At 42.8% G+C, this 21,545-nt stretch overlaps 1 protein-coding gene across 4 annotated transcripts in view; it reads left to right on the top strand.

Annotated features, from left to right (window-relative positions):
* The window catches only part of Myo1b (myosin IB), a 165,422-nt gene that overhangs the window by 47,566 nt on the left and 96,311 nt on the right, over positions 1–21,545 (top strand). For all 4 annotated transcript variants that reach the window (XM_085837047.1, XM_085837050.1, XM_021176619.3 and 1 more), the window contains one exon: positions 1,852–1,967. In XM_085837047.1, the coding sequence (XP_085693173.1) occupies positions 1,852–1,967 (116 nt within the window). The remainder of the gene's footprint in view (positions 1–1,851; positions 1,968–21,545) is intronic.

Below are 21,545 nucleotides of genomic sequence, written 5' to 3'. Positions count from 1 at the left end.
ACAGCTCAGCAATTGTAAAAGTTTGGCTTAAAAGAGCCAGCGCAGTTGAGAGCAGGTTTCTCTGCGGGCAGCACATCTGTATACTTCTTTTATTTTTATTTTACAAAAGGAGAAAGATGCAAGTACCTTCCTTGCAAAGAGAGCTCCTCGTCTGTTCAGTAAAGAGTAAAGCTGTGACCAGTAGCCACATTTTCATTTCTGTGGTGTAACTGTAATTGTTAGAAGCCATTCACTTTCCCATTTTGGACATCTTCGTGCACCTGTTCTGGAGAGTTCTGGTGTGACAAACATCAAAAGCTTTGAGAAACTCTTGTCTGATTGGGACTAGGAAACCTGTGGTCATTCTTTTGGGCCAGGTTAATTGAGTCCTGACAACAGAATTTAGGAACACACACTGTGTGGAGGTTCTCATATAGTGGTACATTTTCTGCCTTTGGTTAGATGATGCTCATATTGGTGGAACATACAGAAAATGATTCGTTTTGTTTCCCATGGTGGGAAAGGTCTCCTACATTCAACTCATTGTGGCTCATATAAAGGCATTGCAAAATGTTCCTCCTGTTTCTTTGCCTTTTATTTTGTTTAATTTTCATCCCCGTGGGTCTCAGTGGTGCCAGTGCTGGAGAACTTCTAGAAATGTTAACTGTTGACTGGTGACATTGGAAAAGAGAGGGTGCTGGGCTGGTCACACCCCTACTCTCATCTTAGGCAAATATTTTTCCTTTTTAAAACATTTTTTTAAAGTTATATTTTATTATTTATTTGTGTGTGTTTGTCTGTGTGTCTGTCTGTCTCTCTCTATGTGTGTATGCATGCAATGGCATGTGGGGCACATATGGAGGACAGAGGATAACTTGTACTAGGTTGGTTGATGTATGTGGGTCCCAAGGATAGAATTCACGTCTCAATGGCAAATGCCTTTACTGACTGGCCTATTTCACTGGTCTCCTTTTCTATTGTGTATATAGTTAGCAATTTTTTTCTTCTTTCTGTCTTTATGATGTTGAAACTAAAGAAAACTAGAGCTCCCAAGATGCGTTTACTAAGTGGCTATGGCCTGTGGTATTGTAGCCTTGCACAAAATGGACTAAACCAGTCTTACTGGACATGCCAGCGATGGAAGGTTGAAGGATAAAGGAAGAGAGTTTTAGTTTGCAACTTGGAGTTAGTTAGCATCCATGAAAACACAGCATTGACCCCTCAAGAAGTACATTTAAATTTAACATTAAATGTAAATTCAACATTATACATATGTTCCATTGGAAAGTGAAGGTAAATTCTACTACCAAAGTGTATTAGATATAGTGTGAAATTCTGATGTTTGTTTATTTCCAAGGGTGTGGATCTAATGCTGAGTTGCTTGTGGTCTGTACTGCTAGTAGACAGCAGGCTGTAGCGGGGCAGTGCTGACGTCCTTACCCTAGGTATGGGCATGGGCTGAGTAGTTAGGTTGAAGCAGAATGATAACAGTGAGTGGAGGCACTAGCCGTAAGAGTCTCCTGGGAGAGGGTGGCTTCTGCTTACAGTTACCAGTAGTTACAAGATTTTGGCAAGCATGACAGGGCTTTGGCGAGCTCGTGTCCAGAGTCATAAAGTTTTGTCAAGATTTATCTTGAAGCATATTTTCAATCTATAAATTTGTGCTTTTCATTTGTGAGAAGAGTGAACATGCACTCTTTCTTGGCCACCTGGGTTCAGAGAGGCACAGTGTTCTTAAATGTAAGACTGGTGAAGGACAAGTGTTAGTTTCACAAGGATGAAACCATATCACACTGAACTTGGAGAGGGTCAAATGCATCCCGTGTACTTGTCAGCCTATTTATTATTTCTTTCTTTTTCTCTTATTTGCAGACATACATTGGGAGCGTGGTTATATCTGTTAACCCCTACCGGTCCTTGCCCATTTATTCGCCGGAGAAAGTGGAAGATTACAGAAATAGAAACTTCTATGAACTGAGCCCTCACATGTAAGTACAGCTAGCAAACTCTTAACTTTCTCTTCTGCTCTAGCGCATAATTGACAGATGTGTGCAGCTGCCTCCTCAAATCACGGGAAAATGTTTTCTTTTCTTTGTCTTCTTCTGGTTTTTAGATCAGGGAAAAATATGTAGATGTTAATAGTTAAATGCCGTAAAAACTAAGGCAAATACTGGTGTGTAAAGTATTTCTGCTGCAGAGTCTGTGTGAGCAGCAGCAGCTGGTGAGGTTTGTACATAAAACAGGAGTGCACATTGTTTATGAGAGTCCATCGGCTAGGCAGTGGGGGCACACATTTTTGTCCCAGCACTCAGGAGGCAGAGGCAGGGGCAAGACCAGCCTGGTCTACAAAGCCAGTTCTAGGACAGCCAGAGCCACACAGGGAAACCATGTCTCCAAAACCAAACCAAACCAACCAACCAAACGACAACAACAACAACAACAACAAAAACCAGAGTCCAGCTATTTTCCAACAACCAGAAACCAGACAATTTTCATTGTCTTTTGGGGCTAAGAAAGATTTCAAGTGTTGAGTTATACTAGTGTTTGGCTTTTGTTTTCTACTCTGAATGACTGAAGTAAACTTATGAAAGTTTTCTTATGTTTGATGGATCAATACAGACCTGGATTACTAGATTTTTAATTACCCTTATAAAAAGGTCTGCAAAAGAAAAAAAGAAAGAAAGAAAAATTATAAGGCAGGTTCAGTGGAGCCTTAAGCACCAAAACTTTTTTATTGCTCTAGTTATGTTTTGCTCACTTAAACTCAAAAGGAATCTATCTGTTCACCCTTTATGTTCTTGTGGAGAGTTAAAAGAAAGAGAAAGATCCTGTTTGGGCCAAGTGGTGTAATGAGCCTCAGACTTCTTTAGTTTTGCCTGAGCAGAGACATTTCCTGCCCCTCCTCCATGGGTATGTGAGTTCCTCTGGAATTCTTACTGTTTCGAGTTGCATTAAATAACTCGTGGTGATTTGCAAAGGGGTGATTTGTTAGATGTGATAGAATTTTTGTATGTGATAAAATGTCGCATGTAGATTTAAGATATCCAGGAGCTGTTGCTGGATGCTGGCCCAGGACTGATGTATACAAAGGTGTCTAGAGAGGTGTCAAGGGTTCTGCAAGGCTGTGCCGTGATCGCTGCTGTTATTACGGTTAGCTTTTATCAAAACACTGTCGCCCTCTCATCAAAAATATATGCATTGTTGAAAACAACCCCAGCTCATCATGAGATGCATATAAATAAACATGTGTGTTCAGTGTTCACTGTGAGCAGAAATGCTGATGTGGAAATAGTTTAGAGAATGTCTTGGCTGAGGAAAAGATTAATTTGTCATTGGGATATTGGGGTAGTGGTGGTGGTAGTAGTGTGGCTTTTGAGAGTGTCGTCGAAGCTACGGTCCTGTGGTTCAGGTGTTCAGCAGTATCTCTAGTTAGGGCTGATTTGGGTGACTAAGATGTTGATGATGTCTAAAGACACTTGGTTGTCACACTTCGTAGGTAAGAGGGAGCTGCTGGTCGTTAGAGGACAGGGATGCTTCTGTACAACCCACACAGTGCAGATCACAGGACTGTCTGCTCACAGGGACAGTGTGCTGGAGCCAAGATGCTCAGTACTAAAGTAGAAGAACTTTAGCCTTAACTGTGTTTTCTCTTGTGGTTAAAGATCACCTCTATTTTTCACTCCTTTTGATGAAAAATGAGCTCTTATAATAAGGAATATATATATATATGTGTGTGTGTGTGTATATATATATATATGTATACACATATATGTATGCACACATATCTGTCTAGTGAACTGTCTATCTCACTATCTAGTTGTGTATTTTGATTTCTCTTGGTGATGCAGCTCACAGGGACATGTGGGGCTGTTTGGATATAATATTTAAATTTAATATTTAACATTTAAATTTAATATTTGATATTTAAATGTAATATTTAAATATGTGAAAATAGATACTAAAAACTGAAATCAAGTAGGTTTTGCCAATGATCTGGTCTCACTGTGCCTAAGGGGGGGAAAAATCTGAAATTGCTTTTATCATTTTATAATTATAATCATTCCTCTAGACCCCTTTCATTTTATTTAGTGCCTGAATGTTTGTTTTAAGTCTTAGGTATTGAAGTCATATTCAAAGTACGGTGCTTGGAGTGACTGCCAGATTCTCAAAAGACATGTTCAAAAAGCCACACTGGGAAAAGCCTGTGCTTTGCGAGCCCAGCTTCCCACGGGCTGTTCTTACATACTGCAATAGATAGCTCACTCGATGATGGATATGGAACTGCAAATGGTGCTCGTTCTTGGTTATCCTTTACGCTGCAGACCTCAGACTTTTACTTTAATTGTAACGACACTGAGCAGAGCAGCTGGTCCAGCCTGAGACTTGCACTGTGTGTGTGCTGGCATTACCCTAAAGACTTTCCATTATAACTCACTTCCAAAATGATACTTCGAGGGAGGTGCTATTACCAGTAGGGAAGTTGTTACATCTGATGGTGGCGGAGACCTTGTGGGCTTTGTACCTGCCCTACATCTGGAGTTCCACACTGTTCTCAACCGGGCTTTTTGCTGTGTATTTCTTCAGGGTTGCCTGTGTTCTTTGTGCCTCATACCCTCCTTTAGGAGCTATGACCATGCCTCAGGTTACATCCACTGCCTTCCCCTCAAGCCACATTTCCATCTGCAGTTTTAAATCTCTCCATTGGAAATGTTTTGATGTGGTAGATGGGTGTTCTAGGACTGTCTGTCTTAATTTGTGCTTCTGAACCATTTCTGGAGGGGACAGCGTGGCACTGCTATCCTGCTGGAAAGCAGCACCACCAGCACCGAGGGATTCCACACGTGCCGTATCCTGTCTCCCTGTGTCTGGCTGCCTTCCTATGTTCGCACTCATTGTACCTGCTCATTCCCACCACAGCATCTCTGCATGCTTTGAGTCCACACCTGCAATGCTTGCTCTCCCTTGGCTCTAGAGCACCTCTGGTGCTGTCTTCAAATCTTAGCTGGTGTTAGACCCTCTCTTACCTCGTCTCTGCCTCAGGCTGGGTCTGCTGTTTCCTTCGCAGTCAACAGTTGAACATTTACTCAGGGAGTCTCTGCCACGTTAGGTGTGGTTTACATGATGGCTGGAATGTGGCAGGGGATGTGACAGTGAAGGTCCATTGCCTAGAGCTTGCACTCGTGAACTTCTTACAGCCTTGAGCAAACCACTAGAAGAATCTTTAACGCTGAGAAATTAAGTGGTTTTTTTTTTTCTCTGCCCAATGGGGAAGTATTTTTGGTTTAAGGTTTGTGTTGAGGGAGCCATACCTAGTTGATACCTAGATAGTTTCATATACGTGAGGGCTTTGCATGATACTCCATGACCCAGTAAGAAAGGACTGCTGCTGCCAGTAGACGAGAGAGTATTAGAGTAATTAGGATAATAAGATGTGAGGCTCTTTGCCAACCTTATCATATGCTCTTTTCTAAATACCGCCTCCCCCTCCAGGCTGGGACATTTCCCACTTCGTTTGATGTATGAATCTTGCCACAATTCCTTGTGAATATTTGTTTTTGACAGTATCTTGAAACAGGCTTCATACTACAAACCAGGCTGCTGTTCTCAGATAGTTTTGTGTTGCAGGGTGATAAAATGACTTTGGACTTTGATGTTCCTTAATAATAATTGTTTCTAGAATTTGGTTTGGACCAATGGGATGGCTTAGCACCAACACAAGTCTGAGATCAATGCCTACAATCCACATGAGGTAGAAGGAGAAAATTGATGTCACAGAGTTGTCCTCTGACCACACATAGACCCTGGCATGCATTCCTCCTGTGCCCCACAGGATACACACACACATATATTATCATAAAGTTAAAAGAAAATGGGGGAGGCTGTTAGTATGGGGTGGTATGCTTGGCCACTTATCTGTGAACTTACCCCAAGCTGCATTTGAGAATCTGAGCTCACTGTCTGCAAAAGTGTTTTCTTCTGATTCTTGTGTTTGAAAATGTCTCAGATTTATCTTTTAAAACAAATTTCAAACAGTTAAAATATTTACATTCCCGTTGGGCGGTGGTGGCACACACCTTTAATCCTAGCGTATGGGAGGAAGAGGCAGGGAAGGTCTCTCAGTTCAAGGCCAGCCTGGTCTAGAGTGAGTTCCAGGACAGCTAGGGCTACACAGAGAAATACAAACAACATTCACATACCATGTAAGAAATATATACATGGATAAAATAGGATTTCTTACCCCAAATCCTTCTGAAAACACTTTACTGCTGCATTTATGGTATGTTTGGTCCCTTAAACATGCAGCTCCCTTGAAGGGAGGTGCCATTCCCCTTAGGTAAAAGCTACACTTTTGAGCATTGGGTTCTTGGGTGGCAGCTTCAGGAGATGTGGTTTCCTTTCTATTGCAATTTTAAAATTCTTTGATAATCATTTTTAAATGGCATTCTAAGGAGGTCTTGGTATATTTCAGATGACTCAGTAGCCGGATCCCCAGAGAAGCCCCTCAGACCTCAGAGAGGGAATGCTTTGGGCTGTCTTGGCTCCTCCCACTGGGCTGGACCAGCACAGGGATGGACTCCCCATAGGGATTTAGTTACCAGATTCGCTGGACTTTTGCTTTAGTTGATGCCATCTCTCACCCACAATCAGGCAGATTTGTTGTAATCAGACCGTGAGTCTCTTACCTGTGCCCTGTGGTTTTTGTTAAATCCTACTTCATGGTCAGACCCTGTGTGACCTTCTTCCTGAGTTATCAGAATTGCCCATGGGACCTTACATACTACCTGCCCTCTCTGTGGTCAATTGTGTCCAGTCTTATCTTTTTTTTTTTTTCTTTTAAATTTATTTTATTTTACGTGTTTGAGGGTCTCCTCTGCATGCACGCGTGTGTATCATGTGCATCCCTGGTGCCCATAGAGTTTAGAAGAAGGCACTGGATCCCCTGGAACTGGATTTAGAAATGGTTATGAGCTGCCAGTTGGGTGCTGAGAATTGAACCCAGGTCTCCTAGAAGAAAAGTCAGTGTGCCCTTAACCACGGAGCCACCTTTTCAGCTCAAAGTGCCATTGTTTTGCATGAGAAGTTTCTGTAAGCTAGGAAATTTATCCTGTTCCGTGGCTCCCGAAGCTCTTCCTTTAAGAGCTCAATAACTAGAAAGCAAAAGGAGTTTCTTTTTTGTTATATATCCCACTTTGCTTAATCTTATAACTGATATAATTGAAAACAATTATAGGATACGGGAGGCTGTACTGGCTGGTTTTGTGTCAACTTGACACAAGCTGGAGTTCTCACAGAGACAGGAGCCTCCCTTGAGGAAATGCCTCTATGAGATCCAGCTGTAAGGCATTTTCTAAATTAGTGACCAAGGGTGGGAGGGCCCATTGTGGGTGGTGCCATCCCTGGGCTAGTAGTCTTGGGTTCTATAAGAAAGCAAGATGAGCAAGCCAGGGGAAGCAAGCCAGTAACATCCCTCCATGGCCTCTGCATCAGCTCCTGCCAATGTGGAAGTGTAAGCTGAATCAACCCGTTCCTCCCAAACTTGCTTCTTGGTGATGTTTGTGCAGGAATAGAAACCCCGACTAAGACAGGGGCATTTAGTCAGATGTCATGAACCATAATGGAAATTTCCATTTTTATCAGAAGGCAATATGTTCTTATAGTGCCCTTGACCCTGAGTGTTTTTAGGTGGTTCATTTTGTTCATTCTGCCCAAGAGCCTCTTGAAGGCAGTCTGTATCATGCTACTGCCAGAACCCGCCCTGATGGGCACAGTCCAGGACAGATTGGAATCACATCCTTCTTGAATTGGGATAAAGTTGTGTTGTTCATATCACAGTAAGATTTGCAAGCACTATTTGAGGTAAGCCATCTTTCCATTTTGTAAGTAGAAATTTGAAAATTTAGAAAAAAATGATTTAAGGCTTTGAAATTTTTCTTATTATCCTCACCTAAAAAAATCAGAAGTCATTAGTTGGGGGAGTTTAGGTGGTGCTAGTGTCAGTCACACAGACAGGTCTCTGTGACCTTTGACCCCCCTGTTTGCATCAAACTGAGTCTTTAGGACCGCATGCCTCCAGAATGACATAGCAAGGTTGCCTGTGTGTCCTGAGTACTCGGTTGGCCTGTCATTCTATTGCACTCCAGGCGAGCCAGGTAAATGCTATCAAGAACATTCTGATCATATCTCAGAATGTTGAGATGACGAAGTTGGGCACACAGAGCTTAGGTTAAGGGTCCTCTGCAAGAGACCTGGCCGCTGTCCTTTTTACATGATCAATATTTTTCCTATGGCACATCATGAAAGCTGTGATTGTGATAGTCTTTATAGTATGAACTCTCGGGTACGACCTGTATTTTTGGTTGGTTGGATAAGTGGCATAGAGAGAGATTTTTTTTTCTTGAGGAGCGTGGGCATGGGTCAGGTGATTATTGCTGCCCTCATTTTCCTTTCAGAGCAATTGAACCTTTAGTTGTTCTAGTGCCTTCTACACTATATGTAGGAAGATGTTTGTCCTTTCCCGTCTATCACACTGTCTACTTAGCCGCTTTAGAAATGTTATTCATTTACTGAGTAAATATTTGATGAGCACTTACTGTGCTCCAGGCCCTCTCTGAGGTGCTGGGATGCAGCAACAAACAGAACAAAATTCTCATTTTCACTGGGGAGATAATATTTTGACTTAATGTACTCAAAGGCTGAAATCTTGCACGCCACCAGCTAGGAGGGGAAAGGGAAGAGGAAAGGGAACGAGATTCTAGTGAAAGAAGAAAAAAGATGACTTTCAGTGGTAGCCCTATGGTATATATCTCTGGGGTCACATTCTCTGAAACTGTGTGAACGGGTATGTGGGACTCTGGGTGGAGGTTTGGCTCTGTGTCTCTGCCGTGCATGCATGACATGTGCAGGATGGAATCCGAGTGCTGACTCACTCTCTGTTTTAGACACTTCAGATTAACGTCTCGCTCATAGAAACACCATCTTGAAAATGTCCAAACCCACCCAGCCTTTAACATTTATACATGGTGGTGTATGTAGGTCATAGGAGGGAGAGAAGGCAGACACGATGTTTGCCTTCCATCTTTGGAGATCTTTGGTTTAGAACAACCGGAAATCTCCTCAGAGTTCCAGCGTCAATTTTTGCAGTGGCCATGGTTCAAAGGTCAGCTGCTAGCGGAAGAGCTTCTGAGGCTGGGTCCACAGCCAGGCGTCCTGGCCTGATGCATATTCCGCTTCTACAAAATGCTCTACAAATTGAACTCTCACTTTGAATCTCAGACCTTTCCCCCAGGTGTCTGCTACCTTCCTGGAACTACTTAGTTTTAAAATTACAATTATTTATTTTTACTTAGGGGGAGGCATGGCATGGCAGTCAGAGAACAGCTTCCAGGAAATCAGTTCTCTCCAGAAACTGAACTTGGTCATCTGGGTTGCTGGCAAGTGCTACAGAGCCATCTCGGTGTCCTGCCTGGAGCTACTTTTCAAACAGTTTCTTTTCAGAGATGTTGTTTGGGTAGAGGGAAGACCACAGTTAATTATTTGTTCTTTCAGACTTTGAAGCTTTTCAAGTCAATGGGATACCAACCAGATACTTTTGTCTTAAAAATTATAGTGATGTAAGAATGTATCTGTCAGTAGAAACTCTCTAGTATGTCTAGGAAGTCCCAGAGTCCTAACCTTAATTGTAGATGCCTGTTGAGACGTTTTATTGTTTCTTGTCAAATGCTCATCTGGCATTTGGAAGGCTTTATCTAAAGGCTGTTTGTAAAGCTGAGCATACATCAGATGTTCACCTGCAGCCTAGAGATAGTTTCAGTGATAAAATCTCAAAGGTAAAGTTTGGTTCCCAACAAAACAGACTATTTCCTGTCAATGTTGCTGGTCTCTGATGGGACTTGGGAAGTTTTACCACAGTCTGGGAAAAGGGCCCCAGCCTCAGAAAGGGTTAGCTCCTTGTTTCCTTGACATCGAGGCAGGTAGAAGACTCTCAGGAAGCCCTCCCTGAACAGTATTAGGGGGGTTCCATTGTTTTTCATCAAAGAAATTTTCTTCTGATCTGTAGGTAGGCCTTGTGTGATAGAATTGGAACTTGTCAGGGTAGGGGCTGGCCAACAGTGACCCTGATCCATTTTGGGGAGATGAGCAAAGTGAGTTTGGGGTCTGCACTTGGGAGACTCAGGTCTAAGAGTTGAGTTGAGATGGGTTTACAGGAGCTGAAACCCATGTGAAGGGGGAGCAGGCTCCATTATGACAGCCCAAGAAGAGGGCTTGTTGTTCAGGGTATGTTCCAGTGTGTGTTCCAGTCAGTTCTAGCCTGCGAGGAATCCAGTCACTGAGTGGAAAGACTTGAACTCTCTCCCAGTAGACATGACTTAGCATCCCGAGTATATGCTAAGGTCTGCAGATGTGTACATGAGTTTGTTGTGAAGAATATAGAGTTGCTGCAGGAGACACCACTAAATCAGTAACAACAAAAGGCCAAGAACGGGGCATTCTCAAGCCATAGGGAGCAGCATTGACTCCATCATTCAGCATGTTATCTGGATGTCTGCTAAGTACCATATACCACATGCAGATGGAAACTTCCATTCCCAGGATTGGATCCCTGTGAGTCACTCTGGGTTTACAGGGGTGCAGATCTTCTTGAGAGGTTTTAGGTGGCATTTGATCTCTCTGTTGTATGTCAGTTCTCCAGGGAGTTGTTTTGTTTTTTAAAAAAAACTCATGTTCAGTTGTCGGAAGTTGGAACCTGTTGGCTCTTGAGTATCCACTGTTGAGGAAGCAAGAGGATGGTTGTCTTCCCCTTCCCCCCACTTTTGTACCTAAGACGGTTGGTTAACAACATACAGAGTGTGTTGTCTTGTTCCTTTGTCACACTTAAAGTGCAATGTTGAGTTGTCTCTTCCGTTGATCCCTATGGAATTCCCATGTCTAACTGTAGGTGTGGAGTTAAGTACCATTTCTGACACCAGAGTGTGTGATTTTTCCCTAAACACCATTAGGTTCTATAATACTAACTGGATATTTAGCAACCCAATCAGTTCTGACACTCAGCTGCTTAGAAATAGCATTGACTTTGTGGGTTCCAGACTGTCCAACAAGACTTTCCCACTTAAGATGCCATCTGTAAGTGTCTTCCCGGATCATACCACGTTTCCCGTAGCCACACATTTATATCCATAAATGTCACCTTACCCCTTTCTGTTTTGAGAATCTTCTAAAGCCTCTCAGAACTCAGGGAAACACTTAACACGTACTGATATATGAAAAAGAAAAGATGCATGCGAAAACACTGACTAGAGAAGCACGTGGGAAGCGCTCCTGGCCAGACTGGACCTGTGCTCTTCCAGCATGCCACCTTCCCTGTCCCTCCGTGTCCTGCCAGCTGGAGTCCACTCCACACCCCTGGCCATCTCATTGCCCAGCTTTTTATGACCTGATCTCTAGATACACTCCCCTACCCCACCCTTACCCCCCACTTCTTGGAGGTGTAGGTTGGGCCCAGGTTTTCACCGTCAATGGCAGGCTGGGTTTTTCTGCTGAACAACTTCAAGCCCCATCCTGAGGCTACACCGCTGTGAGTCATCTGCTAGCATACCTCAGGTAAGGGTGAAAGAGGGCTTTTTATGAATAATAAGAGACATTCTTAGGACTCAGGAAATTGCGAAGGTTTTAGGAGTGCCTGGGACCTGAGGCAAGGACCAGAGCGTACATGTCGGTGCATCCCCCACAAGCAGCCTGAGAAAGCCTATCCTGAGGTGTTTGCGGCTGGACTCCTGAACTCAAAACCGTTTTGTAGAGTCTGGATATGGTGCTCTAGAAATCCGAAGCAGCCAGCTTCTTTTAAAAAGTAGTTCAAAAGTTCTGCTCCCTGAAGCATTTGACTCAGCGTCCCAGCTCCTCCTTGGGCAGCACTGTCCGGTCCACTTCTCAAAGCCTTAAGGACTCTCACCCCTCTCTGCTGCAGGGCCGACTAGAGCCCTTCCCCACCTCCTGCCAGCATTTGTATCCGTGCTTTTCTGGTCACACCTCCTAGCTATCAGGCCAGTTCTTTGCTTTCCTTTATCATAAGCCTGAGACAATTAGACCTACTTGTCCCTAGGTTTCCTGTATTCTTTTTGACTGAAGCCACTGACTTTTTTTTCTATTTCATGAAAGTAGTTATTCTTTTATTTAAAAATTACTCCATGTACTTGTACACACACACACACACACACACACACACACACCATGCCACACACCATGCCACACAAGTGGAAGCCAGAGGACAAGTTTGGGCAGTCTTTTCCTTCTACTGTGTAGGTAGGTCCTGAGGTTTGAACTCAGGTCATCAGACTTGACACCAAACTCCTCTACCCACTGACTGACCCATCTTGCCAGCACAAAAATAGTTTTTTTTTTTTTTAAGATCACCTGCCACCTCCATGTTGTCAGATATAGTGATAACTCTTGCATTGTCTTTGGCAGTGTGACAAACTTCATACAATGATTCTAAGTCTGGCTTCTACACTCCTGTTTTCCCACCCTCTGGCTCTAGATGGATCTTCTTTTTAGTTGCTGTCTCGGTGGGGCTTGGCTCTGCTACTTGTCCTCTCAGACAACCACTTAGAAGAGCCACAGGGCTGCCAATGCCTGCTGTGCTCTGGTGTTGTTTCTTACAGACTCTTACAGATCTTCATGCTCAGCTCCAGACAGCTGGACTGCACTCAGCTCTTTGGCGTACCCCCAGCTCTCAAAGGCATTACACACTTCAGCATGTTATAGCCCAGACATGGGATGGCACTGTTCCCTTTCCTTTTCCTGGCCGTGGGTGGTGCCAGTACCACCCTTTGATTATTCACAGCCCAAACCTTTTTTGACTGTTTCACACACACCTCCCCCACCCTGGCCCCACACCCAGTTTATCATTCGGTCTTCCCAGTCTATCTCTCACATCACCATGATTGTTTCTCATTGTCTCATTGTCTTAGTCAGGGTTTCTATTTCTGCACAAACATCATGACCAAGAAACAAGTTGGGGAGGAAAGGGTTTATTCAGCTTACACTTCCATACTGTTGTTCATCACCAAGGAAGTCAGGACTGGAACTCAAGCAAGTCAGTAAGCAGGAGCTGATGCAAAGGCCATGGAGGGATGTTCCTTACTGGCTTGCTTCCCCTGGCTTGCTCAGCCTGCTCTCTTATAGAACCAAGACTACCAGCCCAGAGATGGTCCCACCCACAAGGGGCCTCTCCCCCTTGATCACTAATTGAGAAAATGCCTTACAGTTGTATCTCATGGAGGCATTTTCTCAACTGAAGCTCCTTTCTTTGTGATAACTCCAGCTGTGTCAAGTTGACACAAAACTAGCCAGTACACTCATCCTCCCGTGCTAAGGGCTGGAGTGATGCTTACCACAGGTGCTCAGCGGGTAGTTTCTGTTGCTATTTATGCTTCTGTATGGCTCCCTGGTGTTGGGCTGCTGTGTCCCTGCAAGTCTAGTCTCTTAGCTCCTTTCTCCAGGGCACTGGCCTCCTTGTTGTCATGGGAACCTGTGCTCTTCCCCTTGCCCTTCCTCACTGAAGTGACCATTATTTTCTCTCACTTCAGTTGGGGCATATTTCATTCACCAGAGTAGCCTGTTCATGTACCACCTAAGATTGCAGTCCCACCTGTGCATTTCTCATGGTCCAGCAGCCTCCTTTTCTTCGGTTTGTCATCCCTGTCATGGCACCATGCGTTCATTTGCTTATTCATTTACTGCTTGTCTTTCGTGCTAGAGTGCCATTTCCAAGAGAGTTAGGGAAGTTTGTTTTGCATATCCAAACATCCATAGCAAGTTCATCAATGCCTGGTGTGATGCAAACACAACATAACACTTGTAGATGAATGAGTGCATCTGGGTGCCTATTATTAGAAAATTTGTGTAGAAGGCATGTATTTGTTTTCAAGGATTATCCTGTCAAATTGTGAGGTGAGGCAAGAAGCTACCTGCTGTACACCTTGGAAAACATCACTCCAGTCCTTAGAATGTGAGGACAAGATGTTGGGAGACAAGCAGAGAGCTGGAGCAGGAGGCCAGCATCGGCTGTATTGCCAGTGTAATGGAACAGCATATAATTATTTCTGGTGTATCCATGGGATCTTGGCCCTAGAACTCTTCAAGATACCCAGAGATGTCAAGGCTCAGGTCCATCTAAAAAAAGACATGCAGCATGGACTCATAACCCCACCTTACCCTGCACTTACTTTAAATCATCTTAAACCATCTGTTGATTGCTTATAAAACCTAATACATCATGAATGTGTTATAAGCCATTATTAGTCTGTAGGACTTAGGGAATAATGGCAAGGATGTTTGTTCCTATTCAGTAGTTTTTCCTTCAAGTCTTTTCTGTTGGTGGTTGGTTGAATTCATAGACTAGAAAACCTGTGAGCACAGAGAGCCAGTTGCACATGTTTAGAAATAAGGAAGGAATTGAGCCCCTCACAAATAGTGTGTTCAGAGACTTGGGAAGTGCTACATGCATAGAGTCTTAAGGGATTCTCAGAATAGGTGGCTGTTATAGCTTAAGAACTAGCTGTATGGAATACAAATGGAAAAGTACATACACACACTGTACTGTCTAGTTTTGTGTCAACTTGACACAAACTGGAGTTATCACAGAGAAGGGAGCTTCAGTTGAGGAAATGCCTCCATGAGATCCAGCTGTAAGGCATTTTTTTCAATTAGTGATCAACGGGGAAAGGCCCCTTGTGGGTGGGACTATCCCTGGGCTGGTAGTCTTGGGTTCTATAAGAGAGCAGGCTAAGCAAGCCAGGAGAAGCAAGCCAGTAAAGAACATCCCTCCATGGCCTCTGCATCAGCTCCTGCTTCCTGACCTGCTTGAGTTCCAGTCCCGACTTCCTTTAGTGATGAACAGCGATGTGGAAGAGTAAGCTGAATAAACCCTTTCCTTCCCAACTTGCTTCTTGGTCATGATGTTTGTGCAGGATAGAAACCCTGACTAACAGACACACACACACACACACACACACACACACACACACACAATGGCACACATTAGCCAGGGTGTTAGGAAAAGCTATTTGGGTTAAGTTGGTAACTCCATGTAGAACCAGTTTTAATTTTATTAAAACATTTAAAATATCCATATGTTTGCGTCATTGAGAGGACTGAAGTATTTTGATGGTTACTCTAAAGGAATAGGAGTGAGTGGGGTTTGGAAACAGGTGTTACTTGAAATTACAATTTAAGTCTGGAAAGAATTGCCTACTTTCAACACAATTGTCAACTGGAAAAAAAAATTTCAGACTTGTCAAATATGCTCAAACATGTATGTATGTAATATTTTCATGAATGAAAGGTGAACCAACTAGAAAAAATTTTAGGCTTGTTGAATGTGCTCCAATATGTATATATGTATTATTTTAATGAATGAATGATGAGTGGCTTATTTTGCAAGTAACTTATAAGTGTAAGCATGTTAATTCATTTATGTTTTATGACAAATTTTCTAGCTGATATTGGTGATGGATAATAATATCATTCAGGAGGGGCAACATTTGATGCAAAATATACTGAATGGCTTCTACAAAGGTAATGCTTGCTGTGTGTATGAAGTTTTTCTCTTTGGGTATTGGTGTCCAGCACCTGGATGCATGGGAGGTGGGTGTCAAGGCTAAAAAGAATGTCCTAAGCCTTATAAATGGCTTAGCTTAATTTTACAAAAGTTAGCACTAGAGGACTAAGGTAGGAAGTACATCATTTTTACTAAGCATTTTTCCTCTGTCCACTGTAACAGTGTGGACTTTGAAAGGATCTGCAGAGGGAGGAGCTGGCTGCTTTCCAGGATGGACGTCTGTGTGGGGGAAGTGTAGGCATCACCAACTGCTCTGGGTTCAGAAGATGCTCTCCTGTCCATGTGCCCTCTGTCACCTTTAGCTAGGTAGTGACAGTGTGTAAAGCTGCCTTGGCTGGCAGGGACACACACATTTTGCTCGTATAAATAGAACAGTGCGTAAAACAAGACAGTTCAAATGGAACATTCTCACCCAAGGCCATACAGATTTATTAAAGAAAAACATTGCTAAAGTATAAAGGCACTAAAGGTATAATTTGTAAGCTGAGCACATGTAGCTATTTGAGATGACGTTAGCTTAGTGAGTCATTGCTCTCTGGTTACTCATTACCTGGAGCCTTGAGGAGAAGGAAGAAGGAAGTGTGGAAATCTGCATGTGTGCTTTCTGGGCATTGTTTCTAAAAGCCACAGAAAATAATATCTACTGCTTTGAACGTTGCTTCCTTTTCCTAACGTAGCTTTCATCTAAGTAGCATTGTGTCTAGGGTGGGAAACGGCCAACTTTGCCCTGCAGGCATATAGTTAAGGGACCATGATTTTTACAACTTGGAAATTGTTTATCATTCTCTGTACTTAGGGACGTTTTTCTTTGATGATTGCACACAGATAACAGTGATCATGAATATCACTTCAAGAATTAAAATATGTCCTAGGTAGAGAGTCTGGCTTTGGAAATGGAATTGTTCGGTACATGTGCAGTTCTTTATTGTACAATGCCTGATCTATCTCAGTGTTCTCTATTTATGTACTGGGCTTTTACAAGAGTAAACAGCTCCTAGGCCGGGTGTGGTGGCGCACGCCTTTAGTCCCAGCACTCGGGAGGCAGAGGCAGGCGGATTTCTGAGTTCGAGGCCAGCCTGGTCTACAGAGTGAATTCCAGGACAGCCAGGGCTATGCAGAGAAACCCTGTCTTGAAAATCAAACAAACAAAAAAGAGTAAAAAGCTCCAAGCCAGGATAACATGTTACCTACCCTTCCATAGTTGCTTCGTGATCACTGGTCTTAACATGAACCCAGTACGCTTATTACATGGTCCAGTATGCTTGTTGTTACGTGGTCCAGTACCAGTGTTCTAATGCGCTGTGTACCTTATGAGACACACATACAAACATGAATTCAAACCTTTAAGTCATGATTAATAAAAATTCTAATATTTTGTATCAGTTCCCCAAAATATCCCATGGGATACATGTGCCTTACTTTTAGATATATGGTAATATAGTCAGGAAATATTTGCTTTTAATGTTCAGCTAGTCTGTTCTGACTGCCAACAAATTTCTATTGTAGTGAAGATTCAAGATTATAGTGTGCTTGAGAGCTAGTAATGGAGTATAAGGGAGGGGCGTGATAAAGGAATTAGCTTGTGACTAAGGCTTGCCAGGACATAAGTTTGTTTCCAGATGCTGGCCCAGTCTGATATGTGTCACATAGCTGTCCTCGGGCTCTCTTCCAACCTGCTTATATCACAATGGCAGCACCTGGTTTATAAGGCTACTAGAGGGGGGAAGAGAAGTGCTCGTTTGGGCCTTCCTCATTGGCCTGTGCATAGTCATGCAGACTCACTCTACCTGCAGAGGAGGCTGAGAACCAATCTTCCCTTGTGCCAGCCAGAGGAGTGCAAAGTGAGATATAGTGTCTCACCGCAGCTCCTGCCTCTTACTTCATTAGTGCATTGTTGTTAGTGTTTGTTAACTCAGCTCATAGGAGCCATGTAAAAGCTTTAGCATAGATTTTAGCCTGAGCAGGAATGTTATATTTTAGTAAGATTGTGCTCTTAAAACATTTCAGTTTTTTTCTTATAACTGTAATCACAGTGTATTTTCGTATTTCCCTTTTAATCTCATTTGAATATATTCTTGCAGAAATAAAACCATCGGCTCACTTTCCATGTTTCCGCTCTTATCTCTTTGTCTCACACTACTGTTCGGAATAGATAGTGCTGACTTTGGTTTATTAGGAACGAAGGGTTTTAGCAACGTCACATCTGCTATGTATAGAACAAATCAACCTTATGTTATTATTTGAAGATGTGACTAAATGCTTGATACATTTCTGTAGTAAATCTGGTTTTGGCACAAATCCCTTATTGATTTTCTTGGAACAAGTATTTCCATTGGGATTTCTAGACTGTTAGGTGCTGATCTTGTCTGGGATTTTGGCACCATGGTTCTAACCAGCTTGGAGACTGAAGCCAGTGCAATTGAGATCTCACTCTTCCCAGACGGATGGCGAATATGTAAAAGTCAATTTTCTCTACACTTGGGAGTTTAAAGCTGTGTTTAAGGACAGCATAAATTGAATTTTCCTTTCCAAATATGGCTGTAGTCAAACACAGATGATGGAGAAGTAAAACTGTTAGAAAGGACCACAGAAGAATTTTGTTTTGTTTTTTCTGGTCAAGAAAAAAGAAAAAGAATGCTTACCCAGCCAGGCTGATACTGTGATCATGAAAGTGTTTTTTTCCGAAGTCTGTCTGACTCCAGATGCAACCCCCTGTGCAGTTCCCTGAATGTGGAACTGGAAAACAAACAAGCAATAACAAACACAAGAAAGAAAGGAGAATAATACTGGAGAGTTGTACAAGAGGTGGGTGGTTTCCAGTGGTTGGGTGATGGCTATAATTAAGAGCATACATATGCTTTGAGAAGACAGGGGAGTCCATCTCAGTAGACTTACCTTGAGTCTTCTGGTTTCTATGATGCCAGTCAGAACAGTAGGGTCTCCAAATTCTTAGCGATGAGCTAATTTTTGAAGTGTAGACTCTTTCTTTGGTAAGCCTGTGTGTGTGTGTGAATGTAGACATGTGTGTCTATCCATTTATCCATCCTCTATTATTCTCCCTTTCCCCAAAGAAAATAAATCTGCATGTAGACATGTAGTCCCTGTTGTATCAATTATTTTGACTAATTATTCTATCATCTCATTTATAGTTGATTGAAGACAACTTACAATTTTACAGTTAATGTAATAAGTTAAATAGCCTTTAAAAGTCAGAGCAGTGGGGGTGTAGAAAACAGTTGAGGCCTAAGAGAAAGCTAGTACCATGATGTTCTCTGTAGTAACTGGACTTACCCTGTGCATTTCCTTGTGAAAATATGGGTCGATATGAAGGGGAATATGACAGGGCAGGACATCATCATGAATACCTCCCATAACTTCCTTGTAGAAAGTAATGTCATAACACAGGAATATAACACTGAAGTTTCCATACAGAGAGAGTTTGGAAAAAGCAAGTCTATGAGAAGTTTAAGTCAGCTTCTCTATGTAAGGAAGCTCTAGAGCAGTCTGAACATGGGAGGGAGGGGTCCACTCGCCCAGGATTGTGGATGGAGAAGCATCTAAGATTCTGGTTCAGATAGATCTCAGCTTCCCAGTTGCAAATGCTCTGGGCTTCCCAGTTGAACCACCGCAAATGCCTCTGAATCTGTAGAGCCTAGAAGGGAAGCAAGGCAAAGGGTTCTTATGGGATGCTGATGTGTCTGTAGACGCATTCCAGTGGCATACCGACAGTTAGTTGATTAAAGAATGCAAGGAATACATAGATCACTGTATTTCCACCAGCTGCGGAATCTGTGACAGTTTTCAGTTTATGTTTATTTTCTTCTTGGAATTTAAAACAAGTCTGTAGATCCCTGAAGATTGTATTCTAGATAAGGGCATAGAGTACTTGTAATCTGCTGTTAGTAAAAGACAGCCATTCATTCATTCATTCATTCATTCATTCATTCATTCAGTGATGAGCTCTTACTATGACAGTCAAGACTGGCTTCAAACTTCTTCCCGGGTCAAACAATCCTCCTACTTCAGTCCTCTGAATAGCTGGGACTAGAGGTGCACAACACCATGCCCAGGTCAAATGCAGGTCACACTGAATAATAGTGGCATTTTATTGTAACTTATGAGGCAGATGAAGACTTGTCTGGGTAAATGGCTCCTGTTGTCTGCAGGGACATGGTCCTTGCATGATATATTGCAGCTTTGTTTTTTCTAGACCAGCACTGGTTGGCAATCAAGCACTTCTGTAGGCATGCTGGAGTTACTACTAAGACGAATATTATCCCAGTAGTGTTGGTAATATACATCAGGGTGTGTGTGTGTGTGTGTGTGTGTGTGTGCTCGCTCGCAAGCATGTGGGTAGTATATGCATGTTTGTCTGTGTGCTTGTGTGCATGCGTGTATTTCCATATGACTCTTGATAGGATTGAGAGAGGCTTTCCCTCCACTGGTGTTCAGAGACAGGTGGCTTTGTTCTAAATCTGCTCTTTCTTGCTGCTGATCTTGCTGTTGGTGAGAGTCCTGTGCTCCTATTCTGGGATGTGCCACTAAGTTGATTGGACTTGGCAGCATGTCAGGTCTCAGTGGCAAGAAGGATGCTGGCCATCATGAGCCAGAACCACCACCACAGCTTTTCTAGGCAGTGCCCAGGAGTCATCATAAAGATTTGGAGTGAGTCTTTGAAGATGTATAAGTACATTTTCCAGCAGAAATTTCAAGTGCCAGTTTCTGCAAATCCCAGTGATTTCCTGGGAGAACAGTGTAATTCCTGTTCTCCTTCAATGGAGGCTTCCATCTGGAGGAAAGCATTGGAGAACTGCAATAGGCAGCTTTTAAGAAGATTTGAATGACAAAATGAGACCTTGGGACCTGGGGGTCTGAGAGGTGGGGGTGGGGGTGGCAGTCTTGTTGCCATCTTCACATTTTCTCTCAAACTGGGTGGCTCCAGAGCTGCAGTCACTTGATAAATACTGGCTAGAAAAGATTAGGTTAAAAGTTATCATTTGTCCAAGAGGGCCATGGAGAAGTGACTCTATTTTGGGGGGTTAAGTGGGGTGCTCAGAGAAGGCATTCTCAGCTGAGAGGTACAGAAGGGGTACCGTATGATATCTGCTAGCCCTGAAGGTGGCTCTAACAGCCTTTGCCTTCTACTTCAAGAGTTAGTCTAGTGACGACCACTGATGTCAGTGGTGCAAACATCACCATATTTTGATTGCCCTGAGCAGGTAGGTTTTAGGTGACTGTTTGCCCCTGACTTCAAACAGCATTGATAGACATTTCTATTAGTGAAAATTGCCAAATCCCCTCAAAACTACTTTAGTGATTTATTTGGAGGGAGTAAAATAGAGGCCCACTTCTCTAAAGGTTTCTTCTTTCGCTTAAGCTTTTAAGCTTAGACTCTCTGTGTAACCTAAGCTGATGTGGAGGTTACAATCCTCTGGCTCATCCTCCCAAGTCCTGTGATTACCAGGCCAGTGCTATCACACTTAGTCTTCAAGGGTTTTAAGTCTATCAAGTTTCTTGATTCTGAACACATGAGTCGTACTTACATATGGAGGCCCAAATAACATTTCTTTTCATTTACCGTTTGTGGTCATCTTTAAGATAATTGCAGTTATTATAAAATTATTATAATTATAAAATTAAAATAAAATTTTCTGTTTACTAATAAGATGAAAGAATGTGTCAGATATCATTTTAGCAATTTATTCTGTTTAATATGTTGTGCTGAGAACTTGTGTAGAGAAAGAGAAATTGTAAACAAATCTTCCTAACTGATGACACTATACGCCGAAGGTATAGTAGGTAGACATATAGAGAGGGTGTAGGCGAGGGAACGGAGCATGAATGCAAGGCAGGGACTTCAAGGGAGAGGGTCCAGGAAAGGAACTGTGCAGCTAGCGACTGCATTACAGTCTTTGCGTGTTAGGTAGAAACGAAGCTCCTTTGGGTTGGG

This window comes from Mus caroli, unplaced genomic scaffold (genome assembly GCF_978045245.1).
Source record: "Mus caroli unplaced genomic scaffold, Mus_caroli_1 scaffold_1, whole genome shotgun sequence".
Classification (NCBI taxonomy): domain Eukaryota; kingdom Metazoa; phylum Chordata; class Mammalia; order Rodentia; family Muridae; genus Mus; species Mus caroli.
This window is presented reverse-complemented; position numbering and strand designations above follow the sequence as displayed.